Consider the following 27241-nt stretch of genomic DNA (forward strand, 5'->3'; position numbering starts at 1 on the left):
TAAGACTTACTAAAATACAAGAAAGAAGCCAATTGAGCTCAACAAAAACTTGGATTACTTTGTAAAACTGGATTGTTTTTAAACTTTTAAAAATTGCCTTTTTAAACTGGATAGTAAAAGAAAATATGCTGTGTTTAGAAACAAAAAACAAAAAACAAAACTCACCCTCCTGTAAGAGGAGAGATGTCTAAAGTGTTAAAGTCATACAGTTTCTTTTTGAAAATACTGGAAAAAGCCAGTCATGAGTGGGTCATTTCAGAGACTTGATATTGTTCCCACAGTGGCCAAGTGCCACTTTGATTAAATGTGTAGCGGGGAGGGGCATTTTGTAAAAGCCCAAAATAGAGCCCAACCTTTGGCAGTGTATGAACAACTTCCTGAATTTCAAGGGCAGGATGCGGCAGCAGGGAAAGCACAGGCCTCCACTGGCCAGGAAATCTCTGCAAGAGCCTGGCCATTCTCTGCACGCTCCTTCCCCTGGCCCCTGACGGACAGCCACAAGTACTTCAACAAGGAAACAGTGGCTCGAGCCTCCTAGGAAGGAAACACACCTCTTCATTCTCAATCTTCAAAGTGGATAAGCGAGACTGCAGTTGCTGGCATCTCTGCACCAGCTCACTCTGGACAGGCTGCTGGGCACAAAGTTGAGAGGCCTGTCAGAAAAAGCAACAGAAGGTCAGGAAGAGGGCGTATATCTCCTGAGCACTCCAGAATTCTCACTACTGCTCAAAACTATTTACATTGTATTGTATCCCAACTCCTGGAAGGCTTGCAGTTTCTATGTGCAAAAAAAATCCGAAGACGGTGTGTGTGAACTTCTAGACCAAAGGGTACGTGTAAGGGGAGGAGAATCTATGTGGGAAGACCATGTTTCCCTCTTTGTGACTCATAGGCAGGCAGGTGGTTGGCAGGGTAGGTCTAGCAGCATCTGCAGATGTAGGGGATTCTGAGGAGGCTAGGCAAGAGTGTCTCAAGTAGCCCCTGGTCCAGAAACCCAACACTTTGGCATAGTTCCTGCCAAAGGTCCAAGTGGTCACCTCTCTGTCTCTCCCACTTCATATACTAGAGTTAAAAAAAGCAGGAGAGAAGTGGGCCAGGAAGCTAACTTGATGCTGCTGGCAGCCTGTACGTTTCTAAATTTGGGCGATGCACGAGAGCTTTGACTCAATGGGAAAGAGTTCATGTGAATATGGGAACAAGTTCATAAGTCCGAGTTAGAGAGCCCCAGAGGGCATGAGATCTGACAGAAGGAACTTGACAACTTTTAAACAGCCATCACTGTATCCCACTAGGTGTGGGATCCCCTGTACCCCCATCCACAATTAACCAACTTTATCCTCTGTGATGGAACAGCTGATGTAGAAGAGTCTCTTGATAAAGGTAAGACTATGGCATGAGGTAATCTGATCTCCTGAATGACTGATGTCAGGCAGAAGGGTAGGAAGTGAAGGATGGGACCCATGTGGAGGCTGTGCCTGTCACTTTATTATCAAGTGTCCTTTATCTCTTACCAGAAGAGACATCTGGATAGAATTTGGCTCCTTTTACCCTTAGCAAAGACTAAACATATTCATAGACTTGTAAACCACACTATTACTCAAAAAATAAAACTTCTCTTCAAATGGAAGGACTGGAAATTGACCTTTTTCCCCTTTGGTATTTAAGATGCCAACTGATTTGATCTCTTCTTCAGCTGAGAGGCTTGCTCAAGATCTGGAGCTGATTTCACTATGGCTTTTAGAAGTAGACATAATGGAGAAAGCTTGTTGGCCAGATGGGTTACTGCCAAGAATGAAATTTCTGTTTCTGGCCCTGATGTCACCAGTCGTGCATCCAGTGCCCTCAAACCTCCGGGTGCACCAACAGTAGAAACAGGCATCAAGTCCTAGTGCGTCCAAGAGCGGCTGACATCAGCCCTATCTGCAGACCAAGAAAACCAATGTACCCCATTTCAGAGCTTCCATTAAAATGCCACCTGAACTTTGGCCCCATTTGAAGGACTTCCAGGCATCTCCTTCCTTCTGTCTACAAATATCCCCCAACGAGGCAGAAAGTCTTTTAGCAGGGCTCAGGAAAGACTTGACATCTCATCTCTAAGGCAGAATGGGAAATTCTGGCCAAGTCACCAATCAGCTGTATTACATACAGGGCAAAAGAATGAACTATTATTTTTTAAAGTCACCCTGGCCTAGCATGGAAGAATTAGAGGAAAAAAAATCACCTCCAATCCTGTTTCTTTAAGGAGCAGCAGAGCTGCTGATGCATGCTTTGTCAGTGAGCCAGGATGCAAGGTAATGCACTCCCTCTGTGCTTTAGAGAATGGAAATGTGGTTCTGACTGGGCAAGGAGGGGCCTGAGTACCTATCATCTGGATTCCCAGAAGAGAACTCAGATAACACCAGAAAATCAACCAGTCCATTCAGATAATCCCAAGTTCCACTTATTTGGGGACAGGAATCTCAATGGCAGCTGGAGAACGGGCTTAGAAGACAAATTTGAACAGAAGTCAAAGCAGGTGAGGAATGGAGGCTGGCAATGCCCCCTTCTCACTTTAACCAACATGATGCTGTTTTAGTTTTCCATCTGTCTAGATTTGACATGCACTCAGCCGCAGCAATGGAAACAAACTGTAAGGGGCTAGGTTTTCCCCAAGAAGACAAGGAGAGAAAGCACTTCACATTTGGTATATAAGACAGAGATGTACCACACTCCACTGTGGCCAGTCTGTGACAGTAAACTGTCTGATTAGCATACTATTGCTATCAGGCTAGCGCAAGGCTTCTAAGGAGTCTAGATTTTAGTCCAGGAGAGCACTACTCCTGCAAGAGCACCTTGCAGATTTGTGGTCTCTTCTCATCTACTCCTTTTGGTTTTACTCACTACTGTGGGGAGCTGAGGAAGCTTTTGAGAGAGTCTGTAAAAAGTGGATGAAGGCCTCAATGAACGTGTATTGTTCACAAGGGCATGGTCATGTCGATGTTATATCCTCCATCAGAGCTAGCATAACCTACCCAACCCCAGCTTTTCTGTACATGTGTGTACTTTTCTTCATTCCTTGGTGACCCCAGTCAGGTTTCTGGGACACAGTTACTTGGGACAGGGTGGGATACTCTCTGGGAGAACCATCCACTCTACAGCTCAGGACAGCTGGATTATTAGATGGAACGTGAATAAACACACCAGTCAAAATCAGAGATATACTGCAGGGTCTGAAAGAATAGAACACAGTTTGCCTGACAGGAAGCCCCTTCTCCTTCAGGTGTAATAAAACTATACACAGCTCTAGTACATTCAAGTCCCCTTGGGGGAAAGGTACAATATAAAGAATGCCTTACCATATCTCCCATGTGGGGCTGGAATTCAAATTTCATCGGGGGGCAGAAAACATTGTTGTACATCTCCATGAGCCGTTGCTTGTCACTGGTGGCATCTAGGTTTTCTACTGCATTTTCAATAGCATCCAGACCTTCATGTTTTGATTGTTCCAGATTTAATTCGGCAGACAGGAAAGTGCGTAGAGCCCGGTTCAGGCTAGCATGGTAGCCTAGGTCACAACACTGCTGTGGGAAGGAGAAGGCGCATAAGCACACCACAGCCATCCCAAGGCCTGACAGGAAGGGAAGTGGTCTTGGGGTAGATCTGACCATATCAAGGTGACCGACTGACTGCTGCAACAGGAAGGAAGCTGAGATTACAACTTCAAGACCAGGTAAGGTTCCTTAGTTTCTGCCCCTAGTTCAGTGGTTAGCACACCATGTAGGGCACTGAGGTGGTTAGAGAGAAGAAGATTAATAAGAAACAATGACAAGAGTTAACCAAATGATGTTTCATAAAAATGAGAATGGCCAAGAGTTAGAGAATTCTGTCCTGTTTTCTGGTTTGTCTGGGGAGGTCATAACAACAAAATTCAACAATAATAATATACAGCCTGCCATGATTCCCTGAGGGTTGCTGTGGTTAGAAGTCACTACATAGCAAGCTTTCTAGGCCAATGGAGCAGTCAGGAGTTAAAAATCTGGAGTGCTGTATCAGCAGTAAATTCACATATTCTCAACTCTAGGTAGATGGGAAGAGGAAAGAACGGAAGGTTGGCTGAGTCATGACACTAACCTTCAGTGGTCTAGGACAGGCCTGAGCTGAAGAAAGCTAAACCAAAAAGTCCTAAATATAAGTGTTACTGGGAAGATTCTTATCATGTTTCTGATTTTCAACAACAAAAATGAAAAGAAGAAAATGCTATGAAAGAGGCAATTGTAGGGGCTGGGGAATGTAGGTCAGCTGTAAAGGGGTTTCTTAGCATGCATGGAGATTTAGGTTTCAGTCCTCCAGCACTGAATAAACTGAGTGTGGTGAAGCAGGCCCGGAATCTCAAGCCCTCAGGAAGGGAAAGCAGGAGGATCAGAAGTTCAAGGTCATCCCCAGCTACCAAATCAATTCAAAGACAGTCTCTGTCTTTAAACAAACAAACAAACAAACAAACAAACAACAACAAACCAGGGCTAGAGGAAGTGCTCAATTAGTAAAGTCCTTGTGGTGCAAATATGAGGAATTCCGTTTGATCACAAGCCTATGGTGAGGTGTCTGTACTAGCCTGAAGAGGTGGGGGAAGGGGCTTGATGGTTAGCTGGATGGTTAGATGAACTTTTGAGAATCTTGTCTCAAAACACAAGTTCAGGACATGAGAGACTGCGTTATGGTTAAGAGTTCTTATTATTTCCCTTGCAAAAGACCTGCATTTGGCTCCTAGCACCCATGTCTGAAGCTCATAACTGCTTGTAACTCCAGATCCAGGAAATCTAACACTCTCTTCTGGACTCCATGGGCACCTGTACTCATGTGCACATATTCATTATACACACACACACACATACACACACATACAAAGAGAAACAAACAAACAAACAAACAAACAGTAGAGGTAGAATCAAGCAACCCTGGAAAAGCTACTCCTATCCCACCCTCAGACCTGGGTCCTTGACAGTTCAATGAACAAATGTGACCAGTCCAGTGGTTTTCAAGCTATAGATCACAGCTCTGAAGTTCAATATCAGTGCCCAGGTTGTCCCAGAGAAGGGGATAGGTAGTGACCCAGCTAGGAGGTCTTGGAGCCTTTTTATCTTTACCTCAACGAAAACAACTCTGCTCATTTTTTCATTCAATAAACTGGGATTCTATGTGTGATCTGGTCTGAAGAATAAGTTTCTTAAGAGAAAGTCTAGAAAAAATCCTTTTGATTAAATGTAATCCCCAATGCTCTTTTCAGCAAAGGCATTCTGTAATACTATGACAATATTCCCTACCCCATAAAGACCCTGAGATCCAAATTCCATGGCCATCAATTATCACCTCTATCATTTACACAGCTTTGATGTCCAGAGCCTGAGAGGAAATGTCAGAGAGAAATCTCTGGAAAGAGTAAGGCCATCTGCCTGATTGTAATTTCACTGCATAAATACGCATCAAATTAATTTCCTCAGTCTTTCCCTCTCATCATGATCACTTCAGGAACAGCCACTATTGGGGAAGAAAAAAAAAAAAAAAAAACACGTGACAGGCTGCCTCCTTCCAGGCATCTGACACGAAGCTTGCAATGGAGTGCACATTGAGCTGAGCTCTGGATTCAGTGCCAACAGACTCTGGCAGGTGCCTGGCTTCAGTGGAATGACAGCAGTGACAGCATAACTGTAGCCAGAAGATAGGAAAACACTAAATTCAGTCAGAGGGAGAGCAAACAGAATCTAGACAAAGGCAGCTGATTGGGAGGCTGCACGTGCGGGGTCCCTTCCTCCTCTAGGAGATGCTGTTAAAGTAATTGATCAGGCTGCCTTGGAACCTGTAAATCTTCTTGCCTATCTATCGCTAAGATGTCCTACAGTTCCTCAGATGAACTCTATTCCCATTGGTGTAGTAAACAAAGGCAACACTGCCAACAGAGTATGTGGGAGACTGAGAAGAATTAGGGAGAGGCAGGGTGCTGCTCAGAAATCTTCATATATTTTTTGAAACTTTACTTTCTTCTATCTCTCTCCTAATCCATACCTTATTTTATAACAGTGTGGTCTGTCATAAAATATGACTTTTAGCATGCCCCTGTTGAAGTGTCCAAAATACTTATCTCTACTTAAGCTAAAATTCACCTTCAGGTTGCACTTGTAAAGAATGCTACTGTTCGTTAAGGGTGTTTACTACATGTTAGTGAACAGTTATGTATATTCTACATCTTAGTCCTCATAATCGCCCTCACTAAAGTCTGTATTATCTTAGTTTTCCACACAAGGAAGACAAGCTCAATGAAGTTACATAATTTGACCAAGGTTAAATGGGCAAACAACAACAAAAAAAAACCAGGTAAAACACCTAGACTGTAATTTGTGTGTGGTCTACCTCCTCAGCATCACCTCCCTTCATGCCCCCAGTTGGCCTCTCCAGTGCCATACTCTCTGCATATGTTGAAAAAGCACAGGTCTCTAGCCTAGAAAGCTACTTTATCCCTCTGGCCTGAAAAAGGGGGAAATACCAGCTCTGCGGCTGGTTATGTGGTAAACAGACAATACACTTCACACATATCTGGTACTGTGAAGACTCGAAGCTAACACCAATCACAAGCATCCTCCAATCTACTGACCTCTACCCTTCAGTTCCTCGCGTTTCTTTTCCTGAAATATTGCCCTTCACTTTCACCTGCAAGAACTGGAATCACTCTTTAAGATCCATATTAAATTCTCAGCCTCTGGGAAGACAGCCAGCCCTGCATTCCTGGTCCCACTTGGACTCAACTGCATTCATCCTCATATGACCCCTGATACACACAGTCATTCTGAGGCCATTTCATATCACCCCACCCAGAGCACAGTTATCTTAGAGTTTTCCAGCATCTTATTCTTGTTTACAATTTTTCCTAGTAGGTCTTATTCACAGAAGGCGTTCAATAAAGTTGGCTGATGGATGCCACAGACAAAGACTCCAGCTTCCTAGGAAATCATCTAGTGGGCTGAGTACTGACCCATATGTTCTACTGCATATAGTCTAAGAAATGTAGGGAGCTTTGCTATGCGGGAGAATTACCTCTAGAACCATTCTGTAGCTTCTCTGTGCCAGTGAGTCAGGGTCAAGCTTACAATGTGCCCTCTGGTTCTGCCATGCTCTGAGCTAGCCTAGGAGACAAGGACAGGGCCTTGGCCATCTATGTATTTGTAGGGGCAAAACTCAGCCTTCAGAAAAGAAGCAGTATCGGGCAGGGTTAACTGAGATTTGAATACCTCCCATGAGAATCCCAACGGGTAGAGAGAACACACACTTTTGTTTATACCAGAAATAAATGCTATACAAATACTACAAAATGCTACACAAATACTATACAAACTTGGGAGAAATAAAATTTTTAGAAAATATTGAATAGCAGAGCATCTCAATGTATGAGCTTAAGTCCACAGTTCATTATCCCCTTACCAGCTGAGATTCTCCCTCAGAGAATCTAGAAAAGACCTAGAAACAAAAAAATGAGTGCTTCATATCATCCTTCAATTTCCTACAGGAGAGAGAAAAACAACTGCTTTCAATAAAACTTCATAATGGGAAAACCCAAATTCTCTCATGTCTAGTTTTAGTGTATGTGCCATCATAGACTTTCTGGGTACACTCATGACACTCCAGCTACCCATAATGGCAATGCCCTGCACTTCACTTACTCTGCTCTGAGGCCAAGAGATAAGTATGCAGGTGAGGAAATTACACTCCAATGAGCCTACAGTAGTTTGATATCTCATGTGGATTTTTACATCTTTTATTACACTATACAAAGAAATTGTAGGCTAGTCCTTATGTCAGTTAACTGACATTGATTAAAAATAACTTTTTATTTACCCTTAATGTCATAATGCTGACTGAGTCAGACCCTTAGAAAGGAGGCAGACTGGTGGCATATGACACAGGCAGTAGTGGCCTGGAATGACACTCACCCCATGTCTTGAAGAAGCCCTGAGTACTGCTGAGTTCTCTGTGCCTACACACCCAGGCTGCCACTCACTCTGCTTCTTTGCTACACAATAGTTTAAGCATTTTAAATTGCATAGAACGGCATAAAAAGGAAGAAACTATTGATAGAAGCAAAAACTGAATAATGCTTAAAAAAAATTTCCTGGGTGAAAAAAAAAATCCAGATACAAAAACTATATTCTGGAGGCAGCAAGAAAACTCAGCGGGTAAAGCCACTTGCTGTATAAGCCTGGTAGCTTGAGATCAACCCCAACACGGCCTGGCTTGTTGCAACTATTGATTTGATGCAACCTAAATAATCTGGGAAAAGTTGCTCTGTGGAAATGTCTACGGAAGACTGTTTGAACGTTAACTTATGTAGAAAGACCCAGACCATTGTCGGGGGCACCATTCCCTATAGAGTCCTAAGCTGTAAGGAGAAAAGAAAGCTGGGTGAAGGCAAGGACGCAAACAAGCAGCCGAGCATAAAGCAAGAACAGTTGCTCTTCCTAAGGGTGTAATAATAGGACTAGCTGCTTCTCTTCCTGCCTCGACTCCCCCGGAATGATGGACTATAACTCTGGATTGTAACTAAATAAAAAGTTTCTTCATAAAACTGTGTTTTGTTATTTTATCACAGCAACAGAAATGAAAAAAAAAATACCACATAAAGGGGGAAGGAGAAAAATGCATCTATAAAGTTGTCTCCTAGGTTCCACATATACACTATAGTATATACATGTCCACATATAGCAAAATAATAAATGAAATAAAATAAATTATATTCTGTATTATCCTAGCTTTATGGCATTCTCCAACAGGCAGAATTAGCTTAGGGTTTGAAGAGTTGGAATTGTGATTGCCTGGAGTTAAGAAATAAGAACTTTCTGAAATAATAATACATTTTTCATACTGTCTTTCTCCCTATGTCTCCTTGTTCTTGTGAGACAGTCTCAGAGCTTAGACTTCCACTTCCCAAGTGCTGAGATTCCAGATGTGTGCTGTCATGGCTGGTTAAAGATACTTATTCTATATCTTGCTAAAAACATAGGTTACAGGAATATGCAAATTTATCAAAAACTCTTCAAACTGTAACAAACCAATCAATCAAGTTAATTAATCACAAAATGTAAATTTTACATGAAAAGAATGTTAAAAAGGCAAAATTAAAAAGCAAATCTTGAGTTATGAGATAATTTTTCCCCATTCAATAAACTATGTACTCAGCTATAAATAACTACTTAAAGTAAAGTAAGTCTTGGTTCCTGACTTCTTGGATATTAAAAGAGACATACAGTGACCTTCATTTTAATCCTCAGCTCACAGTAAGAAATACATCTTACATACTTACACACACACACACACACACACACACACACACACACACACAAATGGTTGCATAAGTACACACACAACTAACATTACATTTTCATAAAAAGATCTTAGCCATACAAGAGTGTGATCTGATCTGGCATCCCTCCCTCTCCCCCATTCTAGTCTAATCATTTAAAATAAGTTAAATGTATAAATATGATTTCATTGTTCCCTTAATAGCTCATGGCTCATGGTTTGAAAACACTAGAGTGCATAAATAAGTCTTAGGCAAGATAAGTTGCATTCTATTTATAACCCCGATGCTGAATGCATACCTCACCCCATCAATGGAATAGCTGGTTATGGAGAAGAGCAGTAGCTTCTGCTTTGTAAAAAAAAAAAAAAAAGGCAATGTTTATTCTACAAGTGTAAAAGCCAAACAACAAACAAAATAAGATACAGTTAGAACACAACCCAAAAGACCACATTTGCTCATGGCCTGGAAGGCTGCCTGTCTGCACTGCTAGCCCTGGTCTTGTTCGCCATCCTCTAAACCTATGTCCTGTTAAGTAGGTACTGCAGAGGCTGGCTTCTCTTCCAGTGGCTCTTCAAACCACATCCTGTGAAACTTAGGCTCTTAGCAAGGAAAAAATACAAAATATCTTGCTTCTTAAATGATTTTTTTAAAGCAGCTACCCATGCCCTAATGAAGGGCCTGTGGATTACAAAGACTGTAACTCATGTAAAAGCCTCTTTTCTCCTGAAGTAAGCAATTTATTGAAATTGGTACAAATATTCTCTAGAGGCAAAAGGAGGAGGGCATGCCAGTAAAAGGGTACACCCTGTCTGGTCTAATTTTTTTTATCTTACTCGTTTTACCAAATGTGAGATAAACAGCAGAAAGTGAGCATAGAAAGCGACTGTCTTCCTCGTGTTAAGAATGGGCCTCTACTAACAGTGAAGAAGAATGAAGGGCCTGGTTTAGGGTTTTGACCTCACTGAAGGACAGTGTTCAGATTGGCATCAACAAGCAGAGAGAACAAAGAGGAGCCTGAACGGAGACCAGGGCTCCACTTACCAGCTGAGACGATGACATCGAAGGCCTTAGGAGGCCAAAACCTACTCAACAGAACTCCCTGGCTGAAAGGATATCAGTCTGTATTTTAGAAAAGTCCCCTCAGCAACCCTGATGTAGGCCAGATTTAAACAGTCCAGGTCTTTATTTTACTAGGAATAGAGGGGCAGGAAATAAAGCAGAGTTCCAGAATAGTTCAGTAGCAAGCCCAAGAAATGCTACCTAATGTAATAGTGAATCTGAACCCAGATCCCCACATGTTGTAAAGCATAGCAGGTGTGCTTGTGAAGAGGCCGTGATAGAAAATCATGTGCAGTTTGGCTGGAGTTTCAAAGCTCAGCAGCTATTGCCAAGAACCTGAGGCAAACAACAGGTCTCTGAAAGGATCCTGCTGATGCTCTAGAGACTGGGCTGCCTATGCTCAATCAGCTGGCTCCAGAGCCACTTTGGTGACTGGAAGAAGCCATGAGAGAGGGTGTGCTTGTGTAGCTTCATATAAAGCAGGCCCAGGAATTGGGTCAGACTGCAGTCTGTATGTGAGACACATGTTAGGACATAGGAATTGAGGAGAAGCTGTAAGAGATCAAAGCAAAGACTAACCCATAAGGTCAAAGACCAATGCCTGTGCCTGCTGTCTACAAAGCATACATGCATACTAACCCCCTTCTTTCTCTCATTTTTGTGCCACATCTCAATGAGAAGAGGGCAGATATCAGTTGCATTGGATACCTTCTAGTCAAGATCCTAGTTTGCAGCACATTGCAAAGCCAAATCTTAGGCAAGTATGTATGTCTCTTAATTCCCTGGGTCACAAATTAAGACACCATAGTGTATCTACAGGGGGTGAGGTGACAATGAATGAGAAGATCCCAAGAAACATCAACTGATAAATAAACAGAAGGAAGGAAGGAAGGCATTCTAACTCTTCTTGCCATTGCTTCTTTCTACAAGCTTCAATGTAAGAGACTATTTCTTGACAAACAGAACATAGCCATCATGAACATGGGTTTAGGAATCAGAATTGGTATAAATTTTGTCTTAGCCTCTGACAAACTCTGTGTAAATCACTAAACTCTGAATATCAGTCAACAGCAATAGACGGTATTGCTTTGTTCTCATGGAGTGCTGTGAGGAGTGAATGATACCGAGTATAAGGTGCACTCCCTTTACACAATACACCATGGCTGCTAGCTTCACATTGTTCTCAAAATCGCCAAGATGCCTGAACACAGAAATGAGGAATACGTGACCAGGTTTCTGAACTAGGCAAGAAGTGGCCCCAGCCTGCCACCCCAGCTTTAGGTACTTACATCGATAATATCAGACAGGTCATGGATGTAGTACTTGAAGACAGATGCATTGGTTGCCTCCAAAGCCAATAAATACTCATTCCGGGCTTTAATGGCCTTCAGCTTATTCTCTGTGTACTTGGCTTGTCGCTAAAAAGAAAATGCAAGGTCATTTTTAGTTTTTTTAATTAAAAAATTAAAAACATATACTTATTTCATGCAAAGTAGTGCATATGCTCATATGCACACATGCCTTTGTGTCTCTGTGGATGTTGGAAGGCAACTTGTAGCAGTCATTTCTTCCTTCTACCATGTGGGCTCCTGGGTTAGGACTCAGGTTGCCAGGCTAAGTGGCAACCTTACCTGATGAGCCATCCTGATGACCCATTGTCACTGTTACTGTTATGATTTTGGTTTAAAGAGAATGCTGTTCTGTGAAAGATGAAGGCCAGCACATCAAGGGCTCCCTTTGCTGTTATTCCCTCTGTATCTCTGCTTTCAAGTGGACTCCAACTCTGATGAATGAGAGGAATGGTTCGGATGTGCACTCTACACACACTGTCTTCACACACTATTCTCCACCCTGCTGTTGGCCTTCAAGAGGCGCCTCTAACCTCTGCCCCAAACACTGGTATTGAAAGCCAAAATACAAGGTCTAAAGTCTCCCATATTTCCCAAAGCAATAGGCATTTTACTTGATTTGGAAAATGGGATGAGAAAAGTGACTGTCAATAAACTTGACATTAAAATCTGAGAGTTTGGGCTGGAGAGATGGCTCAGCAGTTAAGAACATTGACTGCTCTTCCAGAGGTCCTGAGTTCAATTCCCAGCAACCACATGGTGGCTCACAACCATCTGTAATGGGATCCAATGCCTTCTTCTGGTGTGTCTGAAGACAGCTACAGTGTACTCATATAAATAGAATAAATAAATACATCTTTAAAAAAAAAAAAAAAGAAAATCTGAGAGTTCACATGCTTATTAGGTTTTTCCAAAAGCCACGATTGCTGGCAAGACATAGAAAGCCTCTTTGGTCATTGGGAACAAAAGGAACTGCTTTGTTCAGCTCTTCAGAGCACCTATTATTATCCACCTTGCCTTCCAAGCATCCCTTCTGTCTCTCCAGTTGCCAGAGCACGCATACCTTCTCCTTCATCTTCTCTATCTTCTTCACGGAGCTCCTTCGGACATGTTTCTCCTCGATGCGGACGTTGGCTGTGGAGTCCGGGGAGCGAGGGGTCTGCCGGTCCTCTTGCTTTACTGATTTGCCAATTTGCTTCTCTTCTTGCTTCTCCGCTTCCTTTAGTTTGCTCTGAGCACTGATACTGTCGGCATTGTACATGTGATATGTCTTCATGACCTATAAGACATTTCCCCCAGAGGTCAAGCCAATGGATTCAACTTCGTGTTACAGACTAACAAAACTCAGCAGGGCCTCTCCTACATGAAGTAACATTCACACCTTTCTAGGGGAAAATCCAGTAATGTTTGGTTCAGCACACGTATATTAAGGTCTATACCTAAGTATAGGACAGCTTGTTGCAATGATTCCATATTAATTTCATCACTTTCTAAAACCTTTTATTCATTACTATCTGTAAGCATGACTGTTCTATTGGCTCAGTGATTTCTATTGCTTGGTCACCTCGTGGTACTAAGTAGACAGGAAATAAGAATACCTCTCAGACCCTAAGAGTCTGCTTTATCTCCATTAAATGCCTGATGCTCCTCACAGAAACATCAATGCCACCTACCATCTACTGAGTACTTAATATATTTTTGGCTTTGTGCCAAGTGCTAAACACACACACCCACACACACACACACACACACATACACACTTGTTAATTTTATTCATGTAACAATTCTACACCCTAGACAATGTCACGTGAAGGCTGTAGACTTGCACAACTCAGATAAGAGGCTGGGAAAGGCGACAATTTTTATCAAGTGCTACTGGAATTGGCCACAAGCAGGAAGTAACATAAAAAGAGCAATACAGGGTAAGGTGTGGTACTGCATGCCTTTAATTCCTGAAGTCTGGAAGTAGTGCAAGAAGATCTCAATGAGTTCAAGGCCAGCCTGGTCTACGAAGGGATCCCAGGACATCCAGGACTATATATAGAGACTTTGTCTTAAAAACCAGGGAAGAAAAAGGAACATACTTTTCCAAAAGAGCTATTGTCTAGGAATTGAGCACTTTTTCTTAGCAAGAAGGCCAGGATGATAGAATCTCAGCTCATTTCCAGTCCTCTGAAATATATTACATCCAGCTAATCAGGGGCCAACTCTACTCTGCAGGAAGTTTCTCTTTTCACATAGGCAGCTTTCAGATTCTATGTGGGATTAAAATACTTGATAACAAATCAAGCAATTGGAAATTCACTAGTGCTGCAATTTTGATGTCACGAGGCTTCTATGCAGAGGATGAACAGAGAGCCTAGGAGTAGGGAGCACTTGTGAATGGCTGACAACGAAGAACGGCGCGGATCAGTATTACTAATAATCTCTAGCATTCAGTGCACACTGTGTGTCTGTAAGGAGTTTTACATACGCAGACTCAATCCTCACAACAACTCAGTGAAAGACAGGTGAGCATTTCTACTTCTAAAGACAAGGAAGTAGGTCTCAACGACATCACCTTCGGCACTGAAAAAAAGTCTTATAGCTAGTAGATGGCAGAGTCAGAATTCAAACTTAGATCTATCTAACTCCAAAGTCTACATCTTATTCACTAATGGACAGTGACTATGCTCTGCATAGGACTGAGGCTGGACTAGCTGGGACAGAAGATAAAGGACAGGCAGGGAAATCCTGAAGAGAGATGCTGATCTCATTTAGAGATGAAACTGCTCAACTGAGAGCTGCATCTCAATCAGGGGCTGTTTTAGACTCCAGAGAACAATCGGCAATGTCTAGAACTTAAAAGTTACTAGTAGGTAGAGGCAGGGAGACACGGAGAGTCCATAACAAAAATGTGTGTTAGAATTTTAGTGGTGCAGAGGCTTAGAAAACCTGGTACCCTGTGGGTACACTGAGCTTCACCTGGAGTTGGAAGAAGGAATAGAGAATACAGAGGTATAGTATAGTCTCAATTATGTCACATTTTATATTGAGAGAAATTTAAATATTCACCTCATAGTAAACCTGGCATAATTTCCTGGAAGCTTCACCTTCCACATACTCTGTGTACCAACAACCAGTGGTATTAACAAAGCTTTTCTAGGAAACCTGGTCAGATCATTACTTTTCCAGGTTAAGAAGTTAGAAAGGCACCTGCCCCATTGGCTGGAGAACAGACAAGGGGATCTTTTTCTCTCTTTTCACTTGAATGAGATGAAGGGATTTGAGCATGAGAGTAAGGCATTATAAAACAGTGAATTCTTATTTTGTGAAGTACAGGATAAAGAGGAAACATGGCAAATGAGCATGGGAGAGCAAAGCACTCAAATGTAATAAAACCAGCAACTTCTATTGTTCCTTACTCTTAAAGAACACAAAGAAGCCTCTCATGAAAAGAAATTAAATTTTTTCTTTGCATTCTCTTTCATAGTTAGGAAATGCCATATATGGCTCACTTTAAAATATGAGCAGGCAGCCAGGTGTGGTGGTGCACACCTTTAATCCTAGCACGTAGGAGACAGAGGCAGGTGGATCTCTGAGTTTGAAGCCAGCCTGGTCTATAGAGAGAGTCTAGTACAGCCAGGGCTATACAGAGAAACCATGCCTCAAAACCATATATATATGAAGATTTCCAGACATTTGAGTAAGTTCCCAATGTTTTCTAAAATTTCCAAGACCCAAATAGGCAACTCAGAGGAAACAGTACAGAGAGAAGAAAAGACTGAAAAGAGTTTATCAAGAACCCAGGAAGAGTTGGAGAATGGGAAAGATAGCAGCAATATGAAGTAAGAACTCAATGAAGGGAGAAGATAGGTGGAAACTCAAGACTTCCTGGCAACTGGCAAGTAAGATTTCATTCTTCAAAGGGCATGAGCCATGCCCTCCTACCACAGATGTGTAAAGGAGTCAGCACCTACTGTCATTTGCTGCCTCATTCTGCTGCACCCCCACCCCATATTAAAACCAAATGCCCTGAGTTTAGCACTATCTTTTATTTGTCTTTATATGGCTAGTGCCTAATGCCAGGGTCAAACAGACGCAGTATCAGGGGACTATCAGTTGACATTGATTCAAGGGAACAGGTGCTGAATTTCAATTTGAAGCAGCTCTGCAGCCAGCTGCTACACCAGGTCAAGGAGACACATTCAGGGATAATACAGAAGCATAAAACCTCTGGAGTAAAGATGGCCCCAGAGGAGGGTCTCTCTCTCTCTCTCTCTCTCTCTCTCTCTCTCTCTCTCTCTCTCTCTCTCTCTCTCTCTCTCTCTCTCTCTCTCCTGTTTCTTTGGCTCTTCAAGGTCAATCCATGTGGCTTCCCTGCCTTCATATATATACTCTTTCCTGTAGGGGCTTCCTGGGTTATCCAGACACAGCCTCTCTGTACAGTTGAGGCAGACAATCAATCCAAGAGTTCTTTGGGAAGTACTGCACTCTGACTTCAAAGGCATTCCTACAACAGCAGAAAGAAAATGAAAACCATTCTACCACAGCTTACAAGCTAGCCAGCTCATTGTGATGGGGAGGGATAATGGAGCGGCATACATATGTGCAAGAATCATTGGGATTGCTTTCTGGAAGAACAGCTGTAGGAAACTCCCCCTTGGCACATAATGCTAACTCAGGGAAATCAAAGCCCCTTCAGGCAGAAGAGGAAGGTGCAGAGGAACAGCTGGCTACTTATGGTGGGGTTCTGGATCTCTTGTTCAAAGGCATCTTTATTTAGAACTACCTGGGCTCTGCCCCTTGGCTCATCAAGGTTTAAAAGTACTTAAATGACCAACCCTTGAGTAATTTGGTTCCCTCAAAAGAAGTATTCGTGGGTGTTAAGAGCAACTGCAAGAAGACTGTGGGTTTCTTAATACCTTCATCTCTCCTTTCAAAGACAGAACAGAATTCTCAACAGAATCACACATGATTTCTACTTCAGCATCAGTGAAAGCAGAGGTCCTTTCCTGTTTTCTTGAATAGAGCAAATAGGGAAATGCTCTTTAGAAGAAACTCTCCCTATCCTCTTCCTAATGCCCAGAGTATATATATGGCAAATAGCTTTCCAAAGCCAGCACATGGTAGTATCAAGTTCCTGCTTGAGGAAACCTCTATCTCATGTAGGGTGACTAACATCCTGCTTTCCTCAAGACTACCAATTCAGCACTAAAAATACGTCCTAGGAAACTGTTTAAGAGAAGGTTCCACTGTGTCACCCTGGCTGGCCTGGAACTCAATGGATCCAGCTGCCTCTGTTCTCAAGTACTGAATTAAATGTGGCTCTTTTTTCATGAGCACTAGGTTAACCAGCAAAAAGGATGGCTCTTAGACCAGTCCTAAGCTAATCTCACCCAACATAAGCAATGACTCTTAATTCTAATCTGTGACTTTTCTAACGCTCTATACAGAATCTTCAGACTCATTTGGCCCTTAACTATAGTCTCATATTTTGAAACTATGAGTTCCTCGATCATCATCAGCCACATGGCATGCAGGTATCACAGCATGGCACTTGCTGCTGCTTCTGGGGAATTGCTGGGTGGAAAACCAACAAACTTCACACCCACTCTTATCATCACACTGACTTTTGGGGGGAAGTCCTTCCAAGTGCATGCAGTAGTCAGAGCAGGACAGACTCTCAGGTGTCTAACTTAGCAGTCTAAGCTCAGCAGACCCATGTTTCTCAGTCTCGGTACCACTGACATTTGGAGCCTGTTTAACTATTGTGGTAAATTGTTCTGTACATCGTACGATGGTAGCAGCATACTTGACCACTACTTTTAGATGCCACTAGGCCACCAAATCCTCCAGTCACGACAACTAAAAACATCAGCGACACTGCCACACATTCTATTTTGTAGGAATGGGGGAGATCACCCTTTTAAGGCTCAGTGTACCAGAGTCTGTTCTGTTCTCTCTGGAAGTTCCTGGTGTCTTCTTCTGTATTTCTTTTTCCAGTTAGATGTAAATAGCTAAGCCTTATTTGGGACTTGACAAATCTTTTTTTTTTTTTTCAGAGAAAGCCTTTTTTTTTTTTAAAGACTTATTTATTTATTATATGTAAATACACTGTAGCTGTCTTCAGACACCCCAGAAGAGGACATTAGATCTTGTTACATCTGGTTGTGAGCCACCATGTGGTTGCTTGGATTTGAACTCAGGACCTTCAGAAGAGCAGTCAGTGCTCTTAACTGCTGAGCTATCTTTCCAGCCCTCAGACTTGACAAATCTTAAGTATAATAATTCACCTCGAAGCAGGGAGCAGCACACCCACTAATTCTGCATGTGGATGCTAGTGGGAAGGCTTTATGCTCTGTATTAACTATGGGCTCATGGTGGCCACAGAAGCAAGCACCAATACTGGTCTGACGACTAAGCAAAGAGGTCCCAGGGCAGGGAGATGGCTGAGTACACAGAGGCCTAATGACCTGAGTTTGATCCCCAGATCCCACAAGGTGGCAGGAGAGAACAAACTTCTAAGAACAGTTCCTTATGCACACTCAAAATAAATACTAAAAATAATACACAAGGGATGGTCGACACGGGGTGAGGGATGGGGAGAATCTTCCATCTCCTCCTCCATCAGAAGCAGCAGCAAGCTCCATGATTTTCGTCCTCATTCCACCACAGCTTACACACTGCACATGCTTTTTAAATCAAAGCTTATGAAGTAAGGCAAAGCTAACAGTTCTTCAGACATGGCTCAAAGCTTATGAAGTAAGTAAGGCAAGGCTCTTCAGACATGGATGGCTCTTCCTCTGCTGCCTCACTGCAATAGCAGTGTGCTGGCTGGGTCTGAGTTGGCTTGAGGCTTGTTGCTGGACTTCCGAGAAACAGCAAAGGCTCAAGATGCTTATTTATTGGGAACACAAGAGGAGTCCTAGAATAACCTGTGCCATTTGTTACACTAGAGGGTTCTACAGAGGCAAGCCTCAGCTCCTCTTGGTACCTAGAAGATCCTCTAAAAATAAGAGAAGTTAAACAATGAAAAGGGAAGGTTCAGGAAACTCATCCGCTCTGAAAACGGTTCACAATACCATGCTTCTATTTTTAAAAAGTCTTAACTTCATTTGAGAGAAATAAAAACTTAGGGGACAAAGAGTACTTACTACCTGTTACTTGGCTTCAGAGATTAAGAGTCAGTGAGCAGAAACTCAAAACAATTGGAGTACCACTGGAGACAGATTAGATGACTACTCAAGTCTATTTACCAACAGTTGCCATGACATACTGGCCACACCTAAACTTCTGGATCAAGAATTTTAAATTCTGATCTTGGGTGCTTGTGAAGCACATAGCCACTGTCCTCCCATCCTGAGAAGGAAGGGGGTGAAGCATGGAGAGAGATAAGAGGCAGGCAGGCAGGTGAGCAAGGAGGCAGGCAGGCAGGCAGGCAGGCAGGGAGGGAGGGAGGGAGGGAGGGAGGGAAGGAGGGAGGAAGAGAGGGAGGGAAGGAAGAAGAAGAAGTAAATACAGAACATTTTCACCTTCAAATAGGTTAGGGCACCCTAGAAAATGACACATAGTGCTGGCACATTCAGACTTTGCAAAGGGTCTGGAAAAGCTACAAGTGGTACAGCTGAAGCATCCCTCCCATGGCAGCAGGAACTTCCTTGGTGTGTGTGTGTGTTGTCAATATAATTAACAAAACATGGCTGAGAAAACAAACACCAGCACTCCTGCGGCACACTGCATACTTCAGCTATAAGCCACCGTCCGGAGTGCGAAGCAGACGGCCTTCTTTTCTCCAAGCCCGCAGCTTACCTCTCTGCTTTGTTTGCAGCGTTCTCCTTGCATGAAATGGTGCCACACATTGCAGACTTTAGGAATCTGTGCTTCCTTTTACAGCACCTGCTCTAATCTCAAACTACAATTAATCTACATTCTGATGCCTAATTAAAGACTATAGATGCTTTTCGATACGCAGAAGTGATGACAAGGCTACATTCCTTGTCATCAAGTTTGGGGTCCCTAGCTTGCTGGTAATGGTGACAGCTGTGCTGGTAACCCAGACCTTGGCTGGTTTCTTTCGATGGTGCCCCAGATGAAGCCAGAATGAAATTGCACAACTGGAAAAATATTTTTTGGCTCATTTGGTTTTGAAAAAAAATTGAGTGTGGAAAAAAATGGGTGGGGTCGCCCCCAGTGGGGAATAGGCACTGGCCTCAGCCACAGCTGAGTTCTGCTGCTGACGTGAACATGGCTGCAAACTCCCAACGCTGCTTCTCTCTATGATAAAAGAGCCGGGCAGCCCATCTGATTTACCGAGTAAAGCTCGTTCAGGACCTTCATCAAGTCATCTTGGAGCTGCTGGCCAACTTCTTTACTCTGTAAGGAAAAGACGAAAGAAGGTTAATTGGAAACCAGAAGGAGATGGGAGGTGGCCGCAAAGACAAGAGCAGCACAAGCTCTACACATGACACAAGCTCGATTACAGCCCAGTCTTTAACCTCGCAAATCAGATAAGCAATTATGTCAGTTTACTCAGTCTTAATGAAATGAAACGGGCCCTTTCGGTAGCCCAGTAGAGACAATCATGCAGAAGGAAAATAGGTTCCAGCCCTTGATTTTTCAAATGGGTCTCAAAAGCAGGCTTGAGAGCCACATCCTACCTAGCAACTGTGGTTAGGTAGACCATGCTTTCTCAGATATGTGAAGGCAAACACTTCATTGGATTACTAAGGAAAATAAGGTGTCCAACAGGATTAGACAGTAAAAGGATATAAACACTCAAAGACTTCAGAGACCCTAAACTCGGCAGGAAACCCCAAGCAGGAAGGTACTATACTTCTAAAGTGACAGCACGTTGACCTGAGCAGGCTAGGATCCATAGGACGGGGCTGCACACCCTCTCCATAGAAGGGAAGAACACCTAAAACTGAGTGCATTTGTTTTTTCTGGTGCAGATGTTAAGACCCACAGGTCCCTCAATTTTCTCACTTGTTTCATTTCTTCCCCAACTTCCTAAGGCAGTAGCTCTTCAATAACAATGTCTTGTTAATACTACCTGATTCTGATAATATATATGTTAAGGAGTTTCCAACAGGCTAATTTTGAGCAGCAGTAGCTCTCTGATCCTTTATTGCTGCCTACCCTAAGTTGGATCTAACCATGAAGAATAGTAGAAATAGAAGGATGAGGAAACAGGAAAAAAATGTATTTTTTATACCAAATGCTAATAGCCAAAAATGCAGAGAATAAAAATAATTGATTATTGTTTTCAATACCAAAAATTCAGATACCTACAACAGCTGAGCACGTATCTTTTTATTTTTCCATAATAGGAATTGAACTTGGGGTCTTGTGGGTACTCGGCAAACACTCTACCACTGAGCTGCATCTCTAGCCCCTAAATGACACACATCACAGATCATTTCCAAAGCAAGGGAAGAGTCCTTTCATTCACACTGCTTTTTCAAGGTGTGTGTGTGTGTGTGTGTGTGTGTGTGTAAGAAAGACAGACAGAGACAGACAGAGAGAGAGAGAGAGACAGAGAGAGAGAGAGAGGACAGAACAGGGCACACTGAGGGCAGAGAAAACTTGTCTGAGTCAGCTCTCTCCAACCTAGAGTTTCTGGGCATTAAACTCAGGGTGACGGGATTGTTAGTAAGTGCCTTTATCCACTGACTTACCTTGCCAGCCTGAGCCTGAGTATTTTAAAAACTATTTTGCCACTTTATAATTAAGTTCTTTGGCTAATTTTTTTTCTATTAGGGTATTCATTATGGGATATAACATAGGTGTGACTTCTATCATGAATACTTCTGAGTTTTGTAGTTGGTAATTTTAAAAGTGGGGTAGAAGGACCACAAATTAGCAACTACAACGATTGCTGCTAGTCTCAGCTTTCCTACCACCTGCTGTGTCTTTACTATTTTCACGGTTGCATTGACAAAGGACCTTTCAAGAAGCAATTGAGGTTACTGAGGTTTCAGTTCAAGAAGATGCCTTCCATCTTGCTGGGAAGGGATGGTGGCAGGAATGAGGAAGTGGGCAGATCACAAAGGCAAGAATGAGCAGGCCGAAGGCCTGTCCCCCTATGACCCTCTTCTTCCAGGAAGTTTCCACCTCTTAAAGGTTCCACAACTTCCCAAACAGAGCCACACTTGGGGCCAAGTGCTCAAACACACGGGCCTATGATGGTCAAGCCACAGCATTTGCTATAATTTGGCTGTTCTGGCCAATTTCTCTAGGCTTAATTTCTCTTCTGTAAAATGAAAGTCTTTCCGTCATATTGTAAGACTTGGAACTTTGAAATGTCTAGAGGAAAACCCAGGGAAGATATCCCAAGATATATGCAATAGCAAGGACTGAAAAGGACTTTACTAGCACAGAAAATGAACTTAAAGACTGAGAAAGTGGGTATCATCAAATTAAAGACACTTTGTATAGCAAAAAAACAACTACCAGAATGAAGAGAGCCATAGAACAGGAGAAAGGTCTTTTCTAAGTAACTCTATGGTTAGTTATCTGGTTATCTAAAATCTACAAATACCTTCAAAACTTAAACACCCCAATGCCCAAATCGTCCAGTCAATAAATGGGCTAGTGATCCGAACTAAAGAAATACAAGTGGCCAGTGTCAGCATTCCCTCTAGCCTTGTCCAGTTACCTGGCAACAGCGAGGTATGCCTGACTCACTATAAAGGGGCAGTTTGCACCCTCCTCTCTCTTATCCTCTTATCTTCTTGCTCTTACTCTGTCTCTTCTCCCTCTCTCTACTTGTTCCTGGCTGGCCTCCTCTCTCTCTCTCTCTCTCTCTCTCTCTCTCTCTCTCTCTCTCTCTCTCTCTCCTTCCTCCTCAACTCCCTCTCTCATGCCCTAAATAAACTCTGTTCCATACTATATCCATTATATGGCTGGTACCTCAGGGGGAAGGGATGCCTCAGCATGGGCCTCCGGAGGCACCCCTCCACCTCACCATATCTCATTCTATCAAACATATCCTTGGTTCTTCTCTCTTTTTATAAAATACAACAGCCAGTAAATATTTGAAAAATGTTCAAGATCCTTAGCTATCAGAAAAATGCAACTTAAATTGCTTTTAGATTCCATCCCAGTCAGAATGATGTCATAAGAAAACAGTAACAACAAAGCCGAGTTCTAAAAGCTACAATGGAGCTACATGGCCCAGCTATACCAATCTTGGGAGTACACTAAAGGACTCTGGGTAAACATTCCAGGGATACATGTACATACATAATTATTGCTGCACTATTCATAATAGCCAGGAAATGGAACCATTCTAGATGTCCATCAAGAAATGAATAGAGAAATGAAATGTGGTGCATATACACAAAAAGGTTTATGTAGTCAAAAAAAATGAAATGAGTTTTGAAAGAAAATAAGAAAATGGCTGTAACTGAAAACTATGTGCAGTGAAATAAGTCAGACTCAGAAAAGCAAATACCACATTGTTCTCTTATAGAGAATCCAGATTTAAAGTTGCATGAGTAGGTTATGAAACTGGACAGGGCATTATGAACGGGGAGGAAGAGATTTCAAGGGAGCTGGGAAATAGAGTAATGGGATCCATGTCATCAGAAAGCAGAAGCCTGGTATTAACTGGGGAAGAAAGAGAAACAGCTGGAGGGAGGAACACAGGAGGAACTCCGAGGGAGGGAACAAGAGGACAAAATAGAGTGCCGCATAAGTTGAGGACGCTGGGGTGGACCTCATCACTTTATATGCTAGCCTAAAATACTAATAAATAAATAAATAAAAAGACCTTTTCTTACTGTCCATGTTTGGTTTCTCTAATGCTACGGACAAAACACTGATCAAAAGCAACTTGGCGGAAGAAAGGTTTGTTTGGCTTACATAGCCCAGCCAGTGTCCATCACTGAGGACAGCCAGGGCAGAAGCTCAAGGCAGGGATTGAAAAGAGACCACTGAGGAATGCTGCCTACTGGTTAGCTTCCAGGCTCACTTTCAGCTACATTTCTTATACAGTCCAGGCCTACCTGCCTAGGAATGGAACTGCCCACCGTGGGCAGTGGTTTCCCTTACATCAGTTAGCAATTTTAAAATCTCTCACAGACATTCCAAGGACAACCTCTGAGCTCCTTCTCCCCAGTTGACTCTTTAGGGCTGTGTCAAGCTCACAGCTGAAGCTTACTATGACACCAACCTCTATCATTCTATGGTTCTACGTGATGTTTTGCCTGTCTCCTTATTGAAAGAAAAACAGTAAATATTAGTCTTTTCTGTCAAACACATTTTGTTTATAAGGAAGACTTCAAATCTGTTGTTTCTCTTCCACCTTATAAAACCTTTATGTAAATGCTTTAATCCCTTACTCAGTAAAGCTTTTATTCATACAAAGGCCCAGCTGCATTCTTGGGCCCTTTCTTATTTCCTTATAAAAACTAGCCAATCATGAAGGACTGAGGTAGAATCCCATCCCATGGGAAAAGAGTCACTACCTACCTGCTTTAGAATAAAAACCAAGAACACTTCCTGGCCTTGTGTGCTTAATCAAGAATAAAACTTCTCTTGTTTATTCTTGATAAAAAGTTTTGCCTTATTGAGACACTTCAGTTGGAACTGTGGCCACTTTCTTTGTGGCTCGAACTTATTTCTAACCATGTGTCCATATGAGAGCCAAGCAGACTGGCTTCAGAGTAGAGTAAAAGACAAGGTACAAGTTCTCTGTCGGGACCCAGGCGGCAGCAGAATGAAAGCCTCCGGGCTATCTTGCCTGTTTTAGGTTTCCCATTCCTAGTTCCTCTGGTTCAGTCACCTGGGAAGACAGTAGCTTTCAGCTGTTGGTCTACAGCTTCCCATAGAATTGCCTCCCATGGAGAGAGAGGCTGAGCTCCACAGAAGCAACAGAGGAACAAGAAGGCAAAGAGAAGAGAAAATGACTCAGCATCTGCCCCAGAGTCACCAGGTCAGAGGTGAGCACGCGCGTCCTGCTCTCAGCTGCCCACCGGCCCAGCTCCAGAAGCTCCCCTTGCCAGCCTGCCAGCCTTTCTCACCTCATCCTTATGTTTAAATGGCAAAGGCTAAATGAGATGGTACCTGGGCCTGTGCTACGTTGCTCAGCCAGGACTTGAATAAACTAGTAGGAGTCCAGGAGTGGAAAGAGGAAGGGAGGGGAAGATAGGGAAAGTCTAACCAATAAAATAGCAATTAAGACAGGCAGATGTTTCCTTTTGTGTTCTGATTAGCTGGGAGGGCCAATGAACTATCATCCCTGTTTATTTGAACAAGCTGCTGAAGCAATCAGATTTACCGTTCCCTCTGGCTGGGCTGGGAACACACGTGTAGCTAGCTCTAGTTAGCTCAGTTAAAATATACAATTAAAGCTCCTACAATTCTGACCCACAAGAGAGGCAGGAACTGGCTAGTGTCTCTCCTTTCACAGATGATAAAAGGCCACCTGTTCTCCAACTCAGAAGCCTTAACAGTAGGCCTTCAGGGAAAAGTGAGGCCCCAGGAAGTGCTTCCGTGCAGACCTCCGCAGAGGGGCCAAAGGAGCCGGGAAGCGACTGGGAGCCCCACCCAAGACAAGGAGCACATTTATGCCTGGGAACAACAAAACTGATGAAGCCAAGTAGAGGATGGCAGAGCTTTCCTTCTCTAGAAAGAAGCAAAGGGGTTTCTAGGCAGGGAAGAAAAGGAATTTACAGTGCAGTCTTTGTGCACCAGCACACAGCCTGGATCCCTTTTCTTTAAGATTTCTTGGAAGAGAATGAGTCATCTAAACATTGCAGGAAACCAAACAGAAGTTGGGGGTGGTTAACTTTGGGTCAAGTTTTCCTTTTAAATGATTGCATAGTTATCTTTGTCAAAAGAAGAAGAGAAGGAGGAAGAAGAGGAAGAGGAAGAAGAGAAGGAAGAGGAGGAGGAGGAGGAGAGCAGAGAAGAGAAGAGAAGAGAAGAGAAGAGAAGAGAAGAGAGAAGAGAAAAAAGATAGCTAAATTTAGACTAGAAATGTGGCACAATTAACAATGGACTAACAAGTGCGATGGTGTGCTCAGATCTGGCTCTTTCATTCTGAAACTTATCACAACCTTTTTGGCTAGAGTAGGAGCCCCAGTCTGTCTGTGACAAAAGCAGGGGTAGTCAGAAATAAGATCGCAACAGCTCCTTCCAGCTGCGTGCTTACAAAACCAGCAAGAAGCCTTCCTTTTCTAACAGATAAGGGCTGGACAGAACTGGAACATACAGCCTAATCTCCCCGTGGTTCACTACCCCGCCCAAGCATAAGGCAGCAGACTGTGTGGTCTGCTCTGCCTGGACGGAGGACTGTCACTTGCCCCTTTAAAAGGTTTATTTTATTATTTTTAATTATGTGTAGGTGTGTGTGTCTGCATGTGGGCATGTGGAAGTGAGTGGACTCCCAGGGAGGCCAGAGGCATCAGATCCCCTGTGTTTGCTGTTAAAGTTACTAGCTGACAGAACACTGAACTGGGACCTAACTAAACTTGACCCCCTTGGAAGAGCATCCATCAGCGCTCTGAACTGTTGAGCCCCATCTTTGTACTTTCTTAAATGAATATATTTCCTGAAGTCAATGGGTTTTTCTGTTAGATAGAAACAAAACAAATGAACAAATAATCCACCAATTATGCAAGGATTCTAAAGCTAGTCCTCAGCAGAAGCAGCACTGATTCTTTACTTCCCTACTTACTCAGACAAGCGTCTTTTACCTATCTACACTACAGAACTGTTATTAGGCACAATAAAATAAGGAGAGATTTCTCCTTATTTGTAGGTGCATATATTTATGAAAGCATGTTTCTGTCATGTGGTGGAAACTAATTTCAGGGTCCCAAGGCCGAAGTTGTCAGCAGGTAGAAAGAGAAGGGTCATTTAATTCTGTGACAAATGAGACTGTGTCAGCAGTTTTCCAAAAAAGATTCAGATTTTCAAGTGCACAGATCTCCATCATCTCTTTACCTCCAAAGATATATCAGTGGCCAACTGTTCAAAAAAAAAAAATCTAATTTAAAACTGAATGGACATTTCCAGATCTCAGAGGAAAGGGATATAAATGTTCTATTAAGCTCTGCAGCAGGAGACAAGCCAACAGATCCAGGGTGGAGGTTTCAGGGACACTCTATTTCAAAGAGGCCGAGTTCCTGAGCTGGCACTTTGCCCAGAATGCTTTGAGTGGTTAAGATAGGGCTTAAGGGAGTGGGCTATTAGGTATCAGGCCAATGTTAGGTGATGGTGGTAACTGAACCTGGCTAGCCTCTCCCATCCAACTTAGTTCAAAAACCAAAAACAAAACAAAAAACTAAACAAATAGTGAGTGGTTCAGTAGGGGCTACTGTTACAGGGGGGCAGAGAATGGTGATCTAGCAGATCAGAGCTGAGAAATGGCTTCTGAATTTCCCTTCAACCATATTTCTTTGCCTGTGTGTAGGAAGGACTTTGCTAGTCCCCATTCATCCACAGATGAGGAAACCAACACTGGCTAGCAAGATCGAGCTCTACTGGAACATATACTCTGGGGAAATCAAAGGTCGCA

At 42.8% G+C, this 27241-nt stretch overlaps 1 protein-coding gene across 12 annotated transcripts in view; it reads right to left on the reverse strand.

The window, feature by feature from the left end:
• The window catches only part of Srgap2 (SLIT-ROBO Rho GTPase activating protein 2), a 232036-nt gene that overhangs the window by 56447 nt on the left and 148348 nt on the right, over positions 1-27241 (reverse strand). For 11 of the 12 annotated variants that reach the window (XM_031381747.1, XM_031381730.1, XM_031381723.1 and 8 more), the window contains exons 5-9: positions 20026-20088; positions 12797-13012; positions 11674-11802; positions 3336-3560; positions 552-653 (exon numbers count right to left, since the gene is read on the reverse strand). In XM_031381747.1, coding sequence (XP_031237607.1) covers positions 552-653; positions 3336-3560; positions 11674-11802; positions 12797-13012; positions 20026-20088 — 735 coding nt within the window. The remainder of the gene's footprint in view (positions 1-551; positions 654-3335; positions 3561-11673; positions 11803-12796; positions 13013-20025; positions 20089-27241) is intronic. The other variant, XM_031381757.1, reaches the window with a different exon arrangement.

The sequence above is a fragment of the Mastomys coucha genome, unplaced genomic scaffold (assembly GCF_008632895.1).
Source record: "Mastomys coucha isolate ucsf_1 unplaced genomic scaffold, UCSF_Mcou_1 pScaffold1, whole genome shotgun sequence".
Classification (NCBI taxonomy): Eukaryota; Metazoa; Chordata; class Mammalia; order Rodentia; family Muridae; genus Mastomys; species Mastomys coucha.